The following is an 18,304-nucleotide window of genomic DNA, read 5'->3' on the forward strand; positions in this document are numbered from 1 at the left end:
TGAGCATTTGAGGTTTTTTGGATGCTGAGTGCTATTAAGCTTAATAATTGGTATTTTAGTTTAATAGTAAAGTCTTTTTAAGAACAATATAACTATGTGAGTAAATGGTTTCAGAGTAGCAGCCGTGTTAGTCTGTATTCGCAAAAAGAAAAGGAGTACTTGTGGCACCTTAGAGACTAACCAATTTATTTGAGCATAAGCTTTCATGAGCTACAGCTCACTTCATCGGATGCATTCAGTGGAAAATACAGTGGGGAGATTTATATACATAGAGAACATGAAACAATGGGTGTTACCATACACACTGTAAGGAGAGTGATCACTTAAGGTGAGCTATTACCAGCGGGACAGCGGGGGGAAAAAACCTTTTGTAGTGATAATCAAGGTGGGCCATTTCCAGCAGTTGACAAGAATGTCTGAGGAACTGGGGGGGGGGGGTGAAATAAACATGGGGAAATAGTTTTACCTTGTGTAATGACCCATCCACTCCCAGTCTCTATTCAAGCCTAAGTTAATTGTATCCAGTTTGCAAATTAATTCCAATTCAGTAGTCTCTCGTTGGAGTCTGTTTTTGAAGTTTTTTTGTTGAAGAATTGCAACTTTTAGGTCTGTAATCGAGTGACCAAAGAGATTGAAGTGTTCTCCAACTGGTTTTTGAATGTTATAATTCTTGACATCTGATTTGTGTCCATTTATTCTTTTATGCAGAGACTGTCCAGTTTGACCAATGTACATGGCAGCGGGGCATTGCTGGCACATATCACATTGGTAGATGTGCAGGTGAACGAGCCTCCGATAGTGTGGCTGATGTGATTAGGCCCTGTGATGGTGTCCCCTGAATAGATATGTGGACACAGTTGGCAACGGGCTTTGTTGCAAGGATAGGTTCCTGGGTTAGTGGTTCTGTTGTGTGGTGTGTGGTTGCTGGTGAGTATTTGCTTCAGGTTGGGGGGCTGTCTGTAAGCAAGGACTGGCCTGTCTCCCAAGATCTGTGAGAGGGCTGGGTTGTCCTTCAGGATAGGTTGTAGATCCTTGATGATGCGTTGGAGAGGTTTAGTTAGGGGCTGAAGGTGATGGCTAGTGGCGTTCTGTTATTTTCTTTGTTGGGCCTGTCCTGTAGTAGGTGACTTCTGGGTACTCTTCTGGCTCTGTCAATCTGTTTCTTCACTTCAGCAGGTGGGTACTGTAGTTTTAAGAATGCTTGATAGAGATCTTGTAGGTGTTTGTCTCTTTCTGAGGGGTTGGAGCAAATGCGGTTGTATCGTAGAGCTTGGCTGTAGACAATGGTGTGATCTGGTGTAGTGTGATCTGGATGAAAGCTGGAGGCATGTAGGTAGGAATAGCAGTCAGTAGGTTTCCGATATAGGGTGGTGTTTATGTGACCATCGCTTATTAGCACCATAGTGTCCAGGAAGTGGATCTCTTGTGTGGACTGGTCCAGGCTGAGGTTGATGGTGGGATGGAAATTGTTGAAATCATGGTGGAATTCCTCAAGGGCTTCTTTTCCATGAGTCCAGATGATGAAGATGTCATCAATATAGCACAAGTAGAGTAGGGGCATTGGGAGATGAGAGCTGAGGAAGCGTTGTTCTAAGTCAGCCATAAAAATGTTGGCATACTGTGGGGCAATGCGGGTACCCATAGCAGTGCCGCTGATTTGAAGGTATACATTGTCCCCAAATGTGAAATAGTTATGGGTGAGGACAAAGTCACAAAGTTCAGCCACCAGATTTGCCGTGACATTATCCGGTATACTGTTCCTGACAGCTTGTAGTCCATCTTTGTGTGGAATGTTGGTGTGGAGGGCTTCTACATCCATAATGGCCAGGATGGTGTTTTCAGGAAGATCACCGATGGATTGTAGTTTCCTCAGGAAGTCAGTGGTGTCTCGGAGATAGCTGGGAGTGCTGGTAGCGTAGGGCCTGAGGAGGGAGTCTACGTAGCCAGACAATCCTGCTGTCAGGGTGCCAATGCCTGAGATGATGGGGCGTCCAGGATTTCCAGGTTTATGGATCTTGGGTAGCAGATAAAATACCCCAGGTCAGGGTTCCAGGGGTGTGTCTGTGCGGATTTGTGAGTAAATGTGGGCGAAAAACTTCAAGCACAGAAATTAGGATTTAGCAACATTTTTAGCAGATTAGTAATTTGGGGATAAAAATGGTATCATAGTTCATTTATAGCCACTCTGGTATAACCAAAAAATAAGCAAAGTAAACTAGATAAAACTCAGTCTGTGTTAATTCTGTCAGTTGCTTCTAGTTCTTCTGTTGAGACACCAACAATTTGTTCTAGATCTAGCCTATCTGGATTTAATACCACCGTGACTAGTCGCAAAAACCTCAGTGAAGCTCTTTTTGGCTTTAGCAGAGAGGGCATATAACTGAATTATACCCCAAATCAAGATCCTTGATACTCAAAGTTATGCAAGTCTACTTGTCTTCAAACTCTTATATTTAATCCCATTATCTGTACAAGTATTAGAATTGTTCTGGCATTAGCCAATGATGCTGAAATTCTTAAGGGTAAATGGCTAGTGACTAAGAGGGAAGCTGAGGTAGCAGGAATATGTGGAATTAGCAACTTTTATATATCCATACTTCAAAAAACCAAACCAAACAAACAAACAAAACCTTTCAGACTTCCATCCTCTGTTTCCTGAGGAAACCCAGTTAACTACAAACTGAAGACTCTAATTTTGTTTCCAAGCATGTCCATTTTATTTTTAAGACTCTGTGTTCAGTCACCAGGCCTGTAGAACCTATGTCTTGATCGGACAGTGCAGGGTGGAATTTTCAAAAACATATTGGCCTGTCTCGAATTAGTGGGAGTTTTGCCATTGACTTCAGAGACAGAGTTAGGCCAACGATGAATGTTTTTTGAAATCCCATCCTCAAGATTTGCAGCCTGAGTTTCCAGTCCTTCCACTTTTGTTATGTTCTCTACCTTGTTTTCCATTGTAGTCTGAGTCCTTTAGTCCATCAAGTCTAAAGTCCAGATTTCTAGATATTACTGTTTTCCGATCTTGCAGACTTGCTCCCCATCTGCGGCTGATCCTCAGCAGGGTAAACTGTCATAGTTCCATTGACTCAGATCTATGACTGTTTACTGCTGCTGAGGATCTGCTCCCTACCCATGTCAGCTGCTATATTATCAGTGTTCACCCTCCCAACCCCACTCTAAAAAACTTTGTTAGGTACAGCAAGGTCACTTGTAAGCTGAGAACATAGCTCTCTACAGTGTCTGTCAGTATCAGTATGTCAAGTTTTGTGATCTGAAAAGATAAACAAATTTTAAAAAATAACAGCTGAGTCAGTGGAGCTCACCAAAGCACATCTTTTCTGTTGCCGGCACATGCCTGAAATAGCATGTTTAATACAAGACAAAGATGTCAGGTTAACAGAGCTATGTTTTTTAATCCTCTTCACGATTCAGTTATCACCTAGTTGGAATACAAGCTTCCTCACACTCTGCCTATCAGACCTAGGCCTTGTCTTCATTGTTTTTATCTCTATGCAACTAATGAGCTATCCCCAGGCACAGTGGAGACAAGGCACTTTAGTTTTACTATGAGGTAAATTGGGCAAGGTCAGCCCAATACCCAGCCTGTGGTTCATGTTACCTAGTTTACCTCCCAGTAAAACCAAGTACCTTGTCTCCATTGTGTTTTCACCTCTGGATAGCTCATGAACGTTAGTTACTCTGAGGAAAAACACACCTTTATTAGCAGTGAGACAAGGCCCTAGCTTTTACTACTAACAAAACTAAAACTAATGAAGCGTGTTAACTGCCATTTTGCACTCACTTTGTGAGGATATAAATGACTACCCATGGTGCAAGACAGCAGGTAGTAAGCTCCTTATCTTTTATCTGTGGGCTGAAGTGAAGCATTAGGAGTTGGGACCCCTGGCTTTCCATTCCTGGCTCTTCCACTGACTTGCTCTGTTGACAAGGTAATACTAAGTTACTACCTAGTTATTAAGTGAGCTGTAGCTCACGAAAACTTATGCTCAGATAAATTTGTTAGTCTCTAAGGTGCCACAAGTACTCCTTTTCTTTTTACCTAGTTATTACTTAGTCCCGCCTTGGGTGCAGGGGACCGGACTAGATGACCAATTGAGGTCTTTTCTAGTGCTATGATTTTATGGCCTACTCACTTAGGGCTGGTCTACACATAAATGTGCGTTGAAATACAAAAGGTGGGAATTAAAATCAGTTTTGTTATTTCAGTCCAAATCTGTATGTGGGCACTCTTGTTTTGAAGAAAAAAAAAGTGGCATTAGGCAAGGCATGTAACAAATGGACTATTCTAACTAAATCAATTTTAGCCACTTTTATTCTGAAATAAAGGTCCACAAACAGAATTGCATTTAGTATTAATTTACACCTTCGTTATTTTGTTGCAAATTTGTATGTATACCATACATTAATTATATTTCTTTTATGCCTTAGTTTTCCCATCTGTTTAAAAAAAAATCCACCTCAGGGATGTTGTGAGGGTTACTTAAGTTAGGTTAGCAAAAAGTTTTGAGATCTACAAAAAGGCCACATGGAAATATGTATTATTATTATTATATTATATTTTAAAGTAATCAGTCATATTTTTCCAAATACTTTTTGGTTTAACCATTTAAATACCAAATGCATTTGTTAAAAAAATGGCATAAGAAAATAATGCCCTTTCGATTTTCAGATACAATGTGTGTATTATGGCTTATGGGCAAACAGGGAGTGGGAAGACATACACAATGTTGGGACCACAGTCTGAGGATGATGTCACTCTTTCAACAGAAGATGAACCAGAGCTAGGAATTATTCCAAGAGCCACAGAAGAAGTGTTCAGGTATTGCTGACCATGGGAATGAGAATAAAGTTTGAGTGCCAGTTTTTACATTACAGTTGTATGCAAAGGTGAAAAAATGTTTGCAGTATTGTTGTAGCTGTGTTTGTCCCAGGATATTAGAGAGACAAGGTGGGTGAGATAATATCTTTTATTGGGCCAACTTCGGTTGGTAAAAAAGACAAGCTTTTGATCTTACACAGAGCTGTTCTTCAGCACATGATATTCTTGCTAGTCAGATTTAACTTTTCAAGATGATAGTTAATTATAGTGGCTTTGGTAGCAAATCCATAGTTAAGTTTGAGTCTAAATTTTAATTCTACACTCTTAAACCTCCTCTAACATTTTACGAGGATAAGTTATTGGTTTGCATATTGGAGTCATTAAAATAAGGGAGGAGAGTGAGGTTTTTTTCTGGAACTTGAAAAACATTTGGTCATGGATATATATTTTTCTACTTAGGCCTTATCTATATGGGATAACTTACTTCAGTATAACCTAAGGGGTGAATTAAACCCAATATAGTTATACTGATATAATTCCCTGTGTGGACACTCATATTCTCATACATGAGTGTTTTTTTCTTGGCTTAGCTTATGTTGCTTGGGAAGGGGTTTAAACTAAACTACATCAAAAAAAGGCCACTTTCATATTAGAGTGTTTAACTGGGAAAATTGTCCTGTGTAGACAAGGGCTTAATTTATAAATTCTCTGGGTTTATTTTAGCCCCAATGTCTTGTGCATTTTTCCCCATCCTCTCAACAATAGTGGGCTTTCACAACCCTATACTTCACACACACATGTTGCTCTTTAGGTCTTAGGAATTGGAGTTTTAAATCCTTTGGCATATCCCAGGAGTTATTGGGGTCACAATAGTAACAAGACATTCGAATCAGGCCCACAGTCCAGGAACAGATAGTATATGCAGCCAAAATAAGGTAATTTTCTCTTTGTGACATATTTACTCTATAATTTAAGTGTATGCACTCTTGTTCTTCAACCTTTACATTAACGTAAAAGGCAACATACTCTCATGGTTTTGGATGTTTGATAAGTACTTTCATCAGACTATAATTAGTTCTGAGATGCAACTGTTTCTTAAGGATAGTTTACTTAGGATTTGATTTCAGCCAGTTTAGCTGTGTTTCATTTTCTTTTCTGTAATTCTTTTCAGGCTTATTTCAGAAAAGCCACCAGGAAGTCATTGGGTTGAGGTTTCTGTTGTAGAAGTGTATAATAATGAAATTTTTGATCTTCTGGCCAAAGACAGCTGTGGAAGAGTATTCGGTGTTAAACGTGACGTTATCACAACCAAGGAAGGCAAGAGCGATGTGCCATTACTTACCTATGAGTGAGTACACAGCACAATAAGTAAACCATTATTGCAAGATCATGATACCGTGTTGTTACAATATGTGTCAGCTACAAGGCATGGAGACATAATCGTGGGCACTGATGAGTATTTCAAAGCATACATTCCTTCCCCTAGAACATAAAAAAGCACTGGATGATTCCATTTACTGTTAATATTTCACTAAGAATTCAGTTAATTAGATCACAGTTGGCGTCAGTGTCAATTTGAATATTCTGCAGTAATAATAATAAAACAGTTAAATATTGTTTTATATTTATATACCACCTTCCCTCCCAAGATGTGTTATAACAATTGTATGTACCCTACGTACAGCAGGTTTGAAATGCAGTCAGCTGTAAGGCAGGGATGGCAGTCAAGTGGCAAAGCAGTTCTTAGCACATTGCGAAAAATGGGAACACCGTGAAAAAGTCCGATAGAACTTTATAGAAAATGATAACCTTTTTGTAGATTTTTTAGACCATTGTTTAGAATTTTATGAAATAGGATAATTGAAAAAACTTATAGAAAGAATAGCACTCTGTATTAAATTCTGTGGGATTTTGGAGTAACTTCTATAGAACCCTGTTGGTTTAATTCCTGTTAAAGTCTGTGAGACTTTTCCATAAGGGCAAGGAAGGGAATTACGTTCAAATACACCAGAGCAAACCCTACTCTTAAGAAAAATGTCATAAAAGTCATGCAGCTCTTCAGAAGTTAATATGCGGCTCCTTGTACAGGGAGTACAGCGACTCCGGGGCTGGAGCTACAGGTGCCAACTTTCCAATGTGCCAGGGGGTGCTCACTGTTCAACCCCTGGCTCTGCACCCCTTCCCGCACCCTCCCCTGAGTCTGCCGTGCCCTCCCCCCCACACGCTCCTCCCCCTCCCACCCAGAGCCTCCTGCATGCTACAAAACAGCTGATTGGGAGGAAGGGGAAGTGCTGATTGGTGGGACTGCTGGTAGGTGGGAGGTGCTGGGAGCTGGGGGGGAGCTGCTGACTTATTACTGTGGCTCTTTGGCAATGTACATTGGTAAATTCTGGCTCCTTCTCAGGTTCAGGTTGGCCACCCCTGTCATAAGTCCTTAATATCCACACAGAAGAGAGAGGATTTCATTTTATATGTGGTCACCCAAAATACCTACCCATAGTACATATTTTAGCACTCTGCTTATCTCATTAGAAAGATTAAGGCAGTGTTGACGCTGCTGGAATTTAAACCTGTGGTCCCAGAGAGGCTATATCATTCAAACCAAAGGTGTAGATTGTTAAGCCATCCTTTCTAGTTTCTGTTCTTTATATTTTTAGATAAACCTTTTTCTATAGCATATATTTATAGTGGGTTTGAGTCTCCTTTACAGCTGTTCTGACTGTGCAGGAGGGCTTTAAAGTGGGCATAATCTGCAGCTACACTACCAGAGTGATGTAAATGAGAATCAGGCCCACTATATATACATGCCCAGTACACACAGCCAATGTATAATATTTCCTTCTTTTTTTTTCATAAGGCTCCTATCTACACAATGTAGATGATAAAAATCATGTCCTAACAAGTGAAGACCACTATCCTGTCTTAAACAAACTTATTGCACAGACTGCTGAAACAGCACAATTAAAAATAGGGGAGAGTTAGAGGGGACAGGCTGCAATGGTGGCACCTGCAAGATGACAATAGCAGGTAGAAGGAAGGTGTTGGCCATTTCATTCCTACCCCAACAAAATGTTAGAAGCAGGGGTTCTCAAACTTAATTGCACCACAACCCCCTTCTGACAACAAAAATTACTACACAATCTCAGGAGTGGGGCCTGAGCCTGCCCAAGCTCTGCCGCCCTAGGCGTGGGGGGCCAAAACCAAAGGGATTCAGCCCTAGGCGAGAGGCCTGTAACCTGAGCCCCGTCACCGCGGGCTGAAGCCCTCGGGCTTTGGCTGCAGCCCCAGGCAATGCGGCTTGGGCTTCAGCTTCGGCCTCAGGTCCTAGCAAGTCTAATGCCAGCCCTGGCATTAAACACCATTAAAATGGGGTCATGACGCACAGTTTGAGAACCGCTGTGTTAGAGGATTCCCAAAGGACCTAGTGTGACACACTGAGGAAAAAGTTCTTTGGGCAAATCATTCTGTAGTTGTCTTTTTGAGGACAAGAACAATAAGAGGTTTGTGAGAGCAAACACTAATTTTCTTCTCTGAAAACTGTCCCGCATACTGAACAATTCAGGACAAAACTATAAAATGTTCTGTTGCTGGTGGAAACATGATTTTTTTTCACACATCTGTAATCATAATGCCTGTCAAAGGCTGTTCTATGCTACTTCAGTGGGAATCGGAAGTCAGAGCAAGAAGTATCTTTTTCCTTCATGGATTAAAACAAACTGCACTCTCAGTGGAAATAATTGACAGCAGTATTTTTATCTTGTGGGTTTTAGTAACATAAGCAACCACTTGATATTTGTTTATGTGGTTTTATATTATTGCCAGAAAACCTTGATAAAATACAGCCAGTATTCTGGAGAGAGGGTTGAAAAGACATCATTCTTTCTCTGCAGTTATTTGTATCTACTGACATGTTTTCTGTCCATTGAACTGTTCATACAAAATTGGAACCCACAGAGAAACTGTAAAATTGCTTTTTCCAGAATCTAGGATTTATAATTTTCCTCTCCATGGAATTACAGTCACTATAGTAATCTAGGAATTATTATTTTTCTTTTTACTTATTTACAGCTAAACACAAAACTTTTAGGGTTCATTCTAGTAAAATTCAATTTCAGATAACTGAATACAAAAGTCTTTGGGTTAAATTTGATTTCTACCCATATTAATGCACCCTCAGCTGCACTCTATACTCCTGCAAAGAGAAGCAGGGAGTGGATTAAGGCTAATTGGGGCTCAGATTCATCTGTGCTTTTAGGAGCACTCTGGAAACACTCTTGCTCCCAGTCCAGTACTGTATGGGCTCTTTCTTCCTCACTTCTGAGTTCTTAGACTTCCTCCTCCCGAGTGAGGCAGCCCACACAGCTCATCCCAGCACATTGGACTATCAGTTGCGCCCTCTGCCATTGCCCATCTATCTGCCTCTAATTCACTGCACTGTCCAGGTACCTTCTGACTGTGGGTCCCAATGACTCAAAAATCTTGCTTTAATTTATGCTTGAAAAATAGCCATTATGCCTACTTGATCTAGGGAGTTCTGTCTGGCTAGTTGTTGACCAATCTCTTTTCCCCGGCTTTTGGGGAGGGGAAGGTGCACTGCAGGCTGGGATTTGTGCCATGAGGGTTGGAAATTGTGGCTGGAATGGGTTTCCTTTGTTCTTGGGGTGACTGCTATATTTATTTCTTTAATTTCCAATACATGGCAAAGGTGCGTAGAGGTTTGAATAAGCACCTTTGGAAAATGTTTATCTAAATCAATCAATAAGTATTCAGTATTTATATCTTGATTACAATAAAAGCATCAAAAAAGTCAAATTCATAAACAGACTATATTAATAATTATGCAAAAAAAGGTTAACAATGAAAAACAAATCCAAACAACTCAAGGAAACCGTTGAGGAAGGCCACCCCTGCTGTCAGGAATCTAAGTAAACACATGGCATTTTGAATAAAAACACATCCTCATTTGTGATAACATTTCATCTAAAATATACTGGCCCACTGGGTCTCATTGGCTTCTCCATACATTAAATAGAATACAGTGGAAGTTTTCCTGTTAACATGTACATCCAACTGAATCAGGCAAACCTCATGTTCTTCCTTCTTGAATGTGTAAGTTGGTATTAGACAATATCCAGGGCTGAATTTTCAGCCTAACTACCACATGGCTTCGTTACGTAGCAACTGGTCCCTGAAAACCTGTCCATGTGCAAGTGTCATATCTACAATATGATATAGTTCATTTACTTAAACTTCTCTTAGAGAAAATCTTTTTCTATTCCTTCTTTTCAGGTTCCACATGTCAATCAAGTTGGCAAACCTACCACCAGTTAAAAAATTGCCCACATGGAAACTCATTTGTGTCCCCCACTCTGGTGAATCCTCCTTCTGAGTTTCTCAAATCCATGTCTCCATTCTTTATGTCAATCTTAGTGATCCCTAGACTTTTTACTTCTGTTAAGAGGATACCTGAGCTAGGAGACATGTTCAATGAACAACAGTACTGAACTTTTCCCAAGAATTAGCTGCAATTCCCTGCTCTGACCCAGACTTCCTGTGTGACTGGGCAAGTCACTTTGCCTCTCTGTGTCTCAGTTCCCTATCTGTAAAATGGGGGTGATAATATTTCCCTATCTCTCAGGGGTGTTGTAAGCACACATGCATTAAATATTGTGAGGTGCTCAGGTGCTATGTTGGTGGGGGCTGTATACTTTAGATATAAGGTGTCCAGGCTACTTAAGAGCATAAGAATGGCCATACTGGGTCAGATCAATAGTCCATCTAGCCCTCTGTCCTGCCTTCCAACCGTGACTGGTACCAGATGCTACAGAAAAGAATGAACAGAACAGGGCAGATTTTGAGTGAACAGCTCCTGGCAGTCAGAGGCTTAGGGACACGTAGTGCATGGGGTTATATCCCTGACCATCTTGACTAATAGCTATTGATGGACCGATCCTCCCTGAACTTATCTAATTCTTTTTTTGAACCCAGTTTTATACTTTTGGCCTTCACAATGTCCCCTGGCAATGAGTTCCATGGGTTAACTGTGCATCGTGCCAGCATATTCAGTATGAGGCACAGCTTCATCTTGGGCTAAAATGGAACATTCCCTAGTTGAAAGATTCTGCAGGGCAGCAACTTGTGGAGTTAAGAGGTAGCAAAGGAAACAAAGGGAGCATTTTGGAGACAGGATTGGGAACTGGGAGGGGCATAAGAGGAAATTATCAGATTCATGTTCAAGTTGCCACATTTTTAATGTCACCTTTACTATCAACTACCACTATTTTGTTTTGCCAGGACTGTTGAAAATGCTCTAGAATTCTTACAGCTAGTTGATAAAGGTCTGCAGCTAAGGGTCAAACATCCAACACTGGTGCATGCTCATTCCTCTCGCTCTCATCTGGTAGTGACATTGACCATAACCACGAAGGCTGTCTCTGCAGACAGCTTTGGTAAGTAGGATAGTGCTAAAATATATCTAGATCCATTTGTGTCAGAAATGCAGTATCTGGGTTGAGGGATTTTCTTTTTGCTCTTTTCTCTCTTCTGACTGTCTCTTGCTACAATCTTTAAACCCCCTGTTCTTTTCTATTTAACCTTTTAGGCTGCATTGACTGAACGCCTCTTAATGTTGCTGTGTTTGAGATGTTTTCTTAACACTTCTAACATTGTGTGATGATTTTTACACACTGCTGTCGTACTTAATGGGCATGCAGTGTGAAACAGTCAATGGTGTATTATTAGTACAATTTTCTCTTACTAGCTAACAGAATCAAATAGTGTAGCTGGATAATTTTACAAGGAATTATTATTTAGTTATATATGCTAAAATCAGGGTTAAAACAAAGTGTATGCTTCAGGGCATGTGATGATCACTACTGGGACAGAAAGGATTTTCTCTTTACATGCTACATTACACAACTAGCTAGGTGTGTTAAGGAGGTTTTCAGTTGGTCCCTGCCAGAGCAAACAAACCAATGATCTTATCAAGTATGGCAAAACCTGTATTCTTATATTGTAGTTGTCCCTTCTTGCTTTTCAGTGTCACATATAGGTTTGCCAGTCTGTTGCATTAGGAGCAGTTTTGGAACTTGTGGGGTTAACTTTGTTTCCTTTTCTTCCTTTTACTCATGTTGTAATTAGACTCTCCATTTGTAGCATGTGGTCTGTCTACTTCATACCCTGCAACAACAATATGGTTTTAGGAAGTGGAAAATATTTAAAACTTTTTTCTCCAGATCTCTATCGGAAATTAAACAGAGGATATTAGCAAAACAGAACAAACGGTGCCCTCGTTTACCTGCAGCCCCTGCCAAAAGACACAGCTACTTAGGATGCTGCAGCTCTACCAGTCCAGATGTTAGATCTATCCAGCTCCAGATCTTTGTCAATCAGGCAGACATTACAAAATGCAGCCATTTTAACTCACCAGCCATCTTGTTTAGTCCAGGCTTCTTTCAGTCATTCATTAGCTGATATGCTATGCCAATTACTGCACTACCCTTCTTTAAGCCTCACAGCAAGGCCAAATAGGAATTTCTGCCATATGTTGGATGGATGGAGGACTCTCAAGTTTCAGGATCACAGAGTAAGAGTTATGATAGCTGAATGAGCATTACGGTAGGTAAAGAAGCACTACAAAATGGAACCTCAAAGTGGAATTGTGACAGTGTTGTCTGCCTCTGTAATAAGAGACACACCTTGCTTAAGACCTAGGTGTGACAAATTGCCAAATGGTAGGCACTGAAGAAATAAGTAGTAGATAAAATCAGAAAGCTTAGGAGTGGTAGTTAAGCTTTGGAAATGGGACTTAAAGCCAGAGCTTTAGGATTTTGTGTCAATAACTTCTGTTGTGTGTGTGTGGAGAGGGTTGTTTTGGTTCCTTGCCCTATAGTAAGGATGAGAGAGAAATTTTACTTTCATGCTTTCTCATCTGAAGCATTCTTTTCTATGTAAGCCAACACAGCTGCTCTGTCTGACATATGCTGTCATGAGTAGGTTGCTACTCCACTCCAGACTAGAAGGAGAGGAAAGAATAAAGCAAGACACTGGAGAAGAAAGTCAAAGCTAAACTGCCCAGTGAAAAGACTTTTGTACAGATTCCTACTGCCTGTGGGAGAGATGCTCACTTAGCCAAGATGTCAGAAGTGAAACTAGCACTGGAGGACCTGTACCAAAGAATCTGTCTGTCCCCCAAACACAGATCAGGTCCCAGAATGCTACAGCTAAGGAGCAGGATGACTTGCAAGGTCTGGGTTCTTCCACTGTGGCTGCAGAACCAAGGCCAGGACTACTAACCTCTTTGGGGCAGGGAGTATCTTTTTTTCTGTGTTTATACAGCATCTGACACAATAGGACTCTTTTGACTAGGGCTGCTAGGCACTATGATAATACAAATAATAATAATTAATAGGTGACCTACCTGAACAAGTAGGGGTACTGTTAAAGTAGCTTGTGGCTCATTAGGCAGAGATGGAGAAAAGAAGATACTGGGTTAACCCATCACTGTTGCATTTTTTTGCTTCCCATTTTGTGATGTTAAAAATAAACTTTCCTCATTTGTTTGTTTCCATCATCCAGCTCCTCTATGGACAGATGAACAGCCTAGTCAAAAACTAAGTAAAGAGCTTTTCTGCACCTTTCCTCAACAAATGAAAGATGATAAACTCATCTTTCCTTCCAGAGCCTCTTCTCCAGCACAGTTTGAATCTGTTGAGAAACTGAAGCACATCAAAACTAAACTACAGCTGGTGGATTTGGCGGGCAGTGAATGTGTTGGTACGCAGACCTTTTTATGACAAGGCTATTTTGAATTGAGAGCATAGAACCTTCCATCCCATGGAGATAATAATTGCATTTAACTTATTAACTGAGTATTTGTGTTTCTTCATAAGAGATGATTTAGACACATGCATCCAAACTTAAATGAAGTTATTGGGCCTAATTCACCACTGTGTTAATGTCACTGGGGCTTCATTAAGATCAGGTGGCATCAAGCTGAAGCAACTCAGTGGACAGTCAGGCCCATGGTGACATGCAGGGTGTGCATGCACTATTTGTTCAGACTGTTTTTAAAAGCTGTGTTTTTTACAGTCCAAAAATATGTATAAAAATTAGCATGTTCTTATTTTTTTATAGAAATGATCAAAGTGCATAAATTATTTAAATATACTAAATCTTTGTCATGAGCATACCACTGTGTGTGGGTTTTTCTTTCTGCTTGTGGAAAAAATCTGGAAGGAAGTTGGTGTATTGAAAAGATAATATTGTTTTCATTGTTTCTTCAAAGCACTTTCCTCCTCCTCCATGCACATAATAATTTAAAAAACTTGATTATTTCCTAAAGGACAAGCTTTCTTACCAAGAAAAGCCACACCACTAAATGTACCATTCCAGAAATAATGTTTTGAAAACTGAATCAGTGTTATGAAAGAATTCTTTAGGTTACTGCCAAGAGTTCTTTCTGCTGGTGACTGTTAACTTTCATTCTATAAAAAACATAATGGAATATATATTTTTTTTTAATTTGCTGGGGTGTTAGAAACCTTTTGGTGAACATGTAATTGATAATACTATATGTGTCTGTTCCCTCAGTTTGACAAGGGCAAGCATTTGCTGCTCTGTGTAGTCAACACACCAGATCCTCAACAGGTGTAAAATGATGTACTTCAGCACCGAAGTTAATGGAGCAATGCTGATTTGCACCAGCTGGGGATCTGGCCCAAAGTATGCAGTGGGCTAGATTCTATTCTTAACTATGCTGGTGAAAATCTGAAGACAGCAAAATTACTCTGGATTTACGTAGGTATAATTCAGAGCAGATTTTAGCACATTATCTTTTGAAAGTTGAGGTTTGGGACAAGTTTAAGTGAGAAATAGTTTTTAAAGTGTTTATTGTACATGAGTCTGATGCAGACATGCACCTTTTCTCCTTAGCTTGATAAGTCTCCTAAGGGACATCTAGAGTGATTGTAGTTTGTTTTCACATTGTTGTCTATGAGCCAGATTGTTAGTTCTTAGCAAACTCTTGTCAAATTTCCTTATAAATCTGTCTGGAGTGGCCTTTGCTGTAAAAACATAGGTAAACGTTTTGAGTCAGATCTTGGGCTTGGCCTACGCACAAAGGCATAAGGGGAATAAGATCCTCTTCTCCCCCATCCCCAATGTCACTACATGACTTCCCCATATCTCAGCTGCAGGCATGGAAAAGGTTGGGGAGGGTACTAATCTGCTATTGGTAAGTGCTGGTAGCAGATTATTACCCACAGGGAGCAACGGAAAAGTAGGGAAGGAATTCTCCCTCCTAGGACTTGTTTACACACAACAGTAACAGGTTAAACTAAGCTGTGATGTTACATTGATTTAGTTAAACTGGTGCAACTTTGTGTGTAGACCAGGCTTTAGAGGCAACCTTTCCTGGGTTACTATTGAGGCAGTGCAACTATGCTCCAACTCTTACATTGGGCTAGAGATAAAAGGACACCCTCGCCCCTTATGCAAAACTACTATCTAAGATCATACTGTAAATACTTGTAGAAGCACATTAATAGCTACCTTCATGTCCAGTATACAGTCTTTTTGCTTGTTGGTATACCATCTTGAGCTGTGATCCTATCAGTTTAATGCCAGTTCAGTTCTCCCATGAGAAATATTCATTGGACAGCTACCTACTGCAGGAAATGATAAGAGATAGCACTTTTCCTTCTGAATCACTGTGAACCAATACCCAATGACTTAAGGGATATTGTCCTGCTGAATTGTCTTCCAATCTTCTCTCTGAATTAGCACTTGATTCAGTGCCCTGGTACTGACAAGTGTGGATACAGAAGATATTGTACAACTGGAGAAGTATAGATGAGAAATAAAAGCAAGGTCTCAGACCACCTGTGATCATCCAAGATTCTGTAGTACTTTTCATAAAAATAGAGTATTGCTATGTGTTATTGAACAATGCGATGCTACTGTGCATTCTTAAACAGCTGCTGGATTTCACCTCAGAGGTGGCTGCCTTTCAGTGGAGGGTGATGTGAGTCCTGTGTGTGGTTTGTTTATCTATTTAAATTAATAAAATATTTTTGAATTTTTCAAGGCAAAATGTGCTTTATAAGGCAATATTCTCGCTAACAAATCCTGTATGGCTAAAACTATGTAACTTCTTCATATATTAATGTATTTTTCCCCATTTATATTGATTTGACTTAATAATAATTCTGTCAATGGTATTAGCAGTACTTTTTCTTCCTGTATTTGGGATATGTGGTATTCATAACAGGAAGAGTGGCTTTCACTTGTATTTTCACATTTTATGTGAGCGAGTGAAGTCAGGAAAAAATATACAGTATAATGTATTCTGACTTTTTAATATATATATATAGTGTGACAAAGTTCCTCCTCTACCTTGGTGGGTCTTGCGCTTATTGGCGGATTTGCTCGCCTTGGACCTTCACAGCTGCCCTCAGTTTGGCCATTTTCATGAACCCACAGTCCAGGTCAACTCCTCCTGTGTCTGACCAGGAGTTGGGAGGTTTAGGGGGAACCCGGGCCCGCCCTCTACTCCGGGTTCCAGCTCAGGGTCCTGTGGTATGCAGCTGTTTAGAGTGCCTCCTGGAATAGCTGTGCAACAGCTACAACTCCCTGGGCTACTTCCCCATGGCCTCCTCCCAACACCTTCTTTATCCTCACCATAGAACCTCCCTTCTGGTGTCTGATGATGCTTGTACTCCTCAGTCCTCCAACAGTATGCGTTCTCACTCTCAGCTCCTAGTGCCTCTTGTTCCCAGCTCCTCTCACACACATCACAAGCTGAAGTGAGCTCCTTTTTAAACCCAGGTGCCCTGATTAGCCTGCCTTAATTGATTCTAGCAGCTTCTTGATTGGCTGTAGGTGTTCTAATTACCCTGTCAGTCTTAATTGTCTCCAGAAGGTTCCTGATTGTTCTGGAACCTTCCCTCTTACCTTACCCAGGGAAAGGGGACCTACCTAACCTGGGGCTAATATATCTGCCTTCTATCACTCTCTGGTAGCCGTCTGGCCTGACCCTGTCACAATATATATATGTGAACATGGATATTGGATATTTTTTGCAAAAGACAGTTTAGTTAAATACATCAAAGATTATGAGGTGCTCAGATACGACAATAGTGGGGGCCATGCAAGTACCTAAGAGAGATAGTAAAACATGTTTATCACTTGTCTTTAAATGTGTTATTAAAACAAAAAAGTTACACTTCAGGTCCAAGTGATATACAAGGCATAGAGCTTTTGTACATCGAGCTTAGCACATGCCTGAAGGTGACAAGGAAGCTTTGATTATTCTGACTGTTGTTTCCTTGTATTGCATTAGGTATGTCTGGAGTGACAGGAGTAGCCCTGAGAGAGACCTCGTTCATTAACCGTAGCTTATCTGCTCTGTCAGATGTACTTGGAGCAATAGCAGAGCAGCGCTCTCACATTCCGTATAGAAACAGCAAACTTACCCACCTACTACAGGACTCCATAGGTGATTATTTCTTTTGCCTTTTATGTAACAATATTGAGTTACATTTCTTCTTCCAAACTTTTTTTCACATTTTGTTAGGAAAGTAATTAATTTTTGTTGTTTTGTGTGTGTGTGTTGATCTTTTCCCATTGATGTTGTGTAGTGTGGTAGAACAAAGGTTGTAAGGGTATGGTGTGGAGCAATGTTGTGTGGGAGGCTATAGCACAAGGAATCAGAACTCTGGGGTTCTGTTCTGGAGTCTCATCTCACTGATTTGCTTAAGACATTTAACTTTCCTGAGTCTTGGTTTTCTCATTGGTAAATTGGTAACTGATGTAACCCTTCTGCCCGTCAGAGTTGGCAGCAACAAGGGCCGGGTTCAGTATCTAGGGGATCCATTCCAATAACACAATGCAAACCGGCTCGAGGCCCCACCCAGTGACCTGGGACAAATATATACCACCCCTGCTGGGCGCCTCCAAGAGGCAATACTTCCCCTCTTGCAAGCACATAGTCTGAGTGTAGCAAAAAGCCTTTTAATAACAGAGAGAAACAATGTGGCATTATGTTGGGGAAACACCACCAACAGGATTCATAACACAACCCATGAGCAAAAAACCCACCCCAAGCAAACTGGGGCATGCCCCTTTCCCTTTGGTTCTTGAGTCCAGCAACCCCAAATCACCCAAAGTCCCAAAAGTCCAATGACCCAAAAGTCTCTGTCCCTGGTCAGGGCAGCCCCAGAGTTCGAAAGTTCATCTGCGGAGCTTTACCTCCCAACCTGGGTAGAGATGGGACAGGGGTAAGAGGCACCTTACATGATCTGAAGCTGACCGCCCCACAGCTCCATAGGCCTTCGCTCCGCCAGCCGCCCCACAAACTCCTTCGCTCAGCTCCGCTCCGCGTCCCACAAGCAGCTCCCGCCGTCCCACGAACTGCTCCATCGGCGTGTACACAAGGCATTCCAGCCGTCCCACAAACTGCTCCAC

General features: G+C 40.9%; 1 protein-coding gene across 2 annotated transcripts in view; it reads left to right on the top strand.

Moving 5' to 3' along the window:
* The window catches only part of KIF25 (kinesin family member 25), a 71,395-nt gene that overhangs the window by 49,683 nt on the left and 3,408 nt on the right, over positions 1–18,304 (top strand). For both annotated transcript variants that reach the window (XM_073337946.1, XM_073337945.1), the window contains 5 exons: positions 4,691–4,840; positions 6,012–6,188; positions 11,135–11,289; positions 13,418–13,615; positions 17,181–17,336. In XM_073337946.1, coding sequence (XP_073194047.1) covers positions 4,691–4,840; positions 6,012–6,188; positions 11,135–11,289; positions 13,418–13,615; positions 17,181–17,336 — 836 coding nt within the window. The remainder of the gene's footprint in view (positions 1–4,690; positions 4,841–6,011; positions 6,189–11,134; positions 11,290–13,417; positions 13,616–17,180; positions 17,337–18,304) is intronic.

The sequence above is a fragment of the Lepidochelys kempii genome, chromosome 3 (assembly GCF_965140265.1).
Source record: "Lepidochelys kempii isolate rLepKem1 chromosome 3, rLepKem1.hap2, whole genome shotgun sequence".
Classification (NCBI taxonomy): Eukaryota; Metazoa; Chordata; order Testudines; family Cheloniidae; genus Lepidochelys; species Lepidochelys kempii.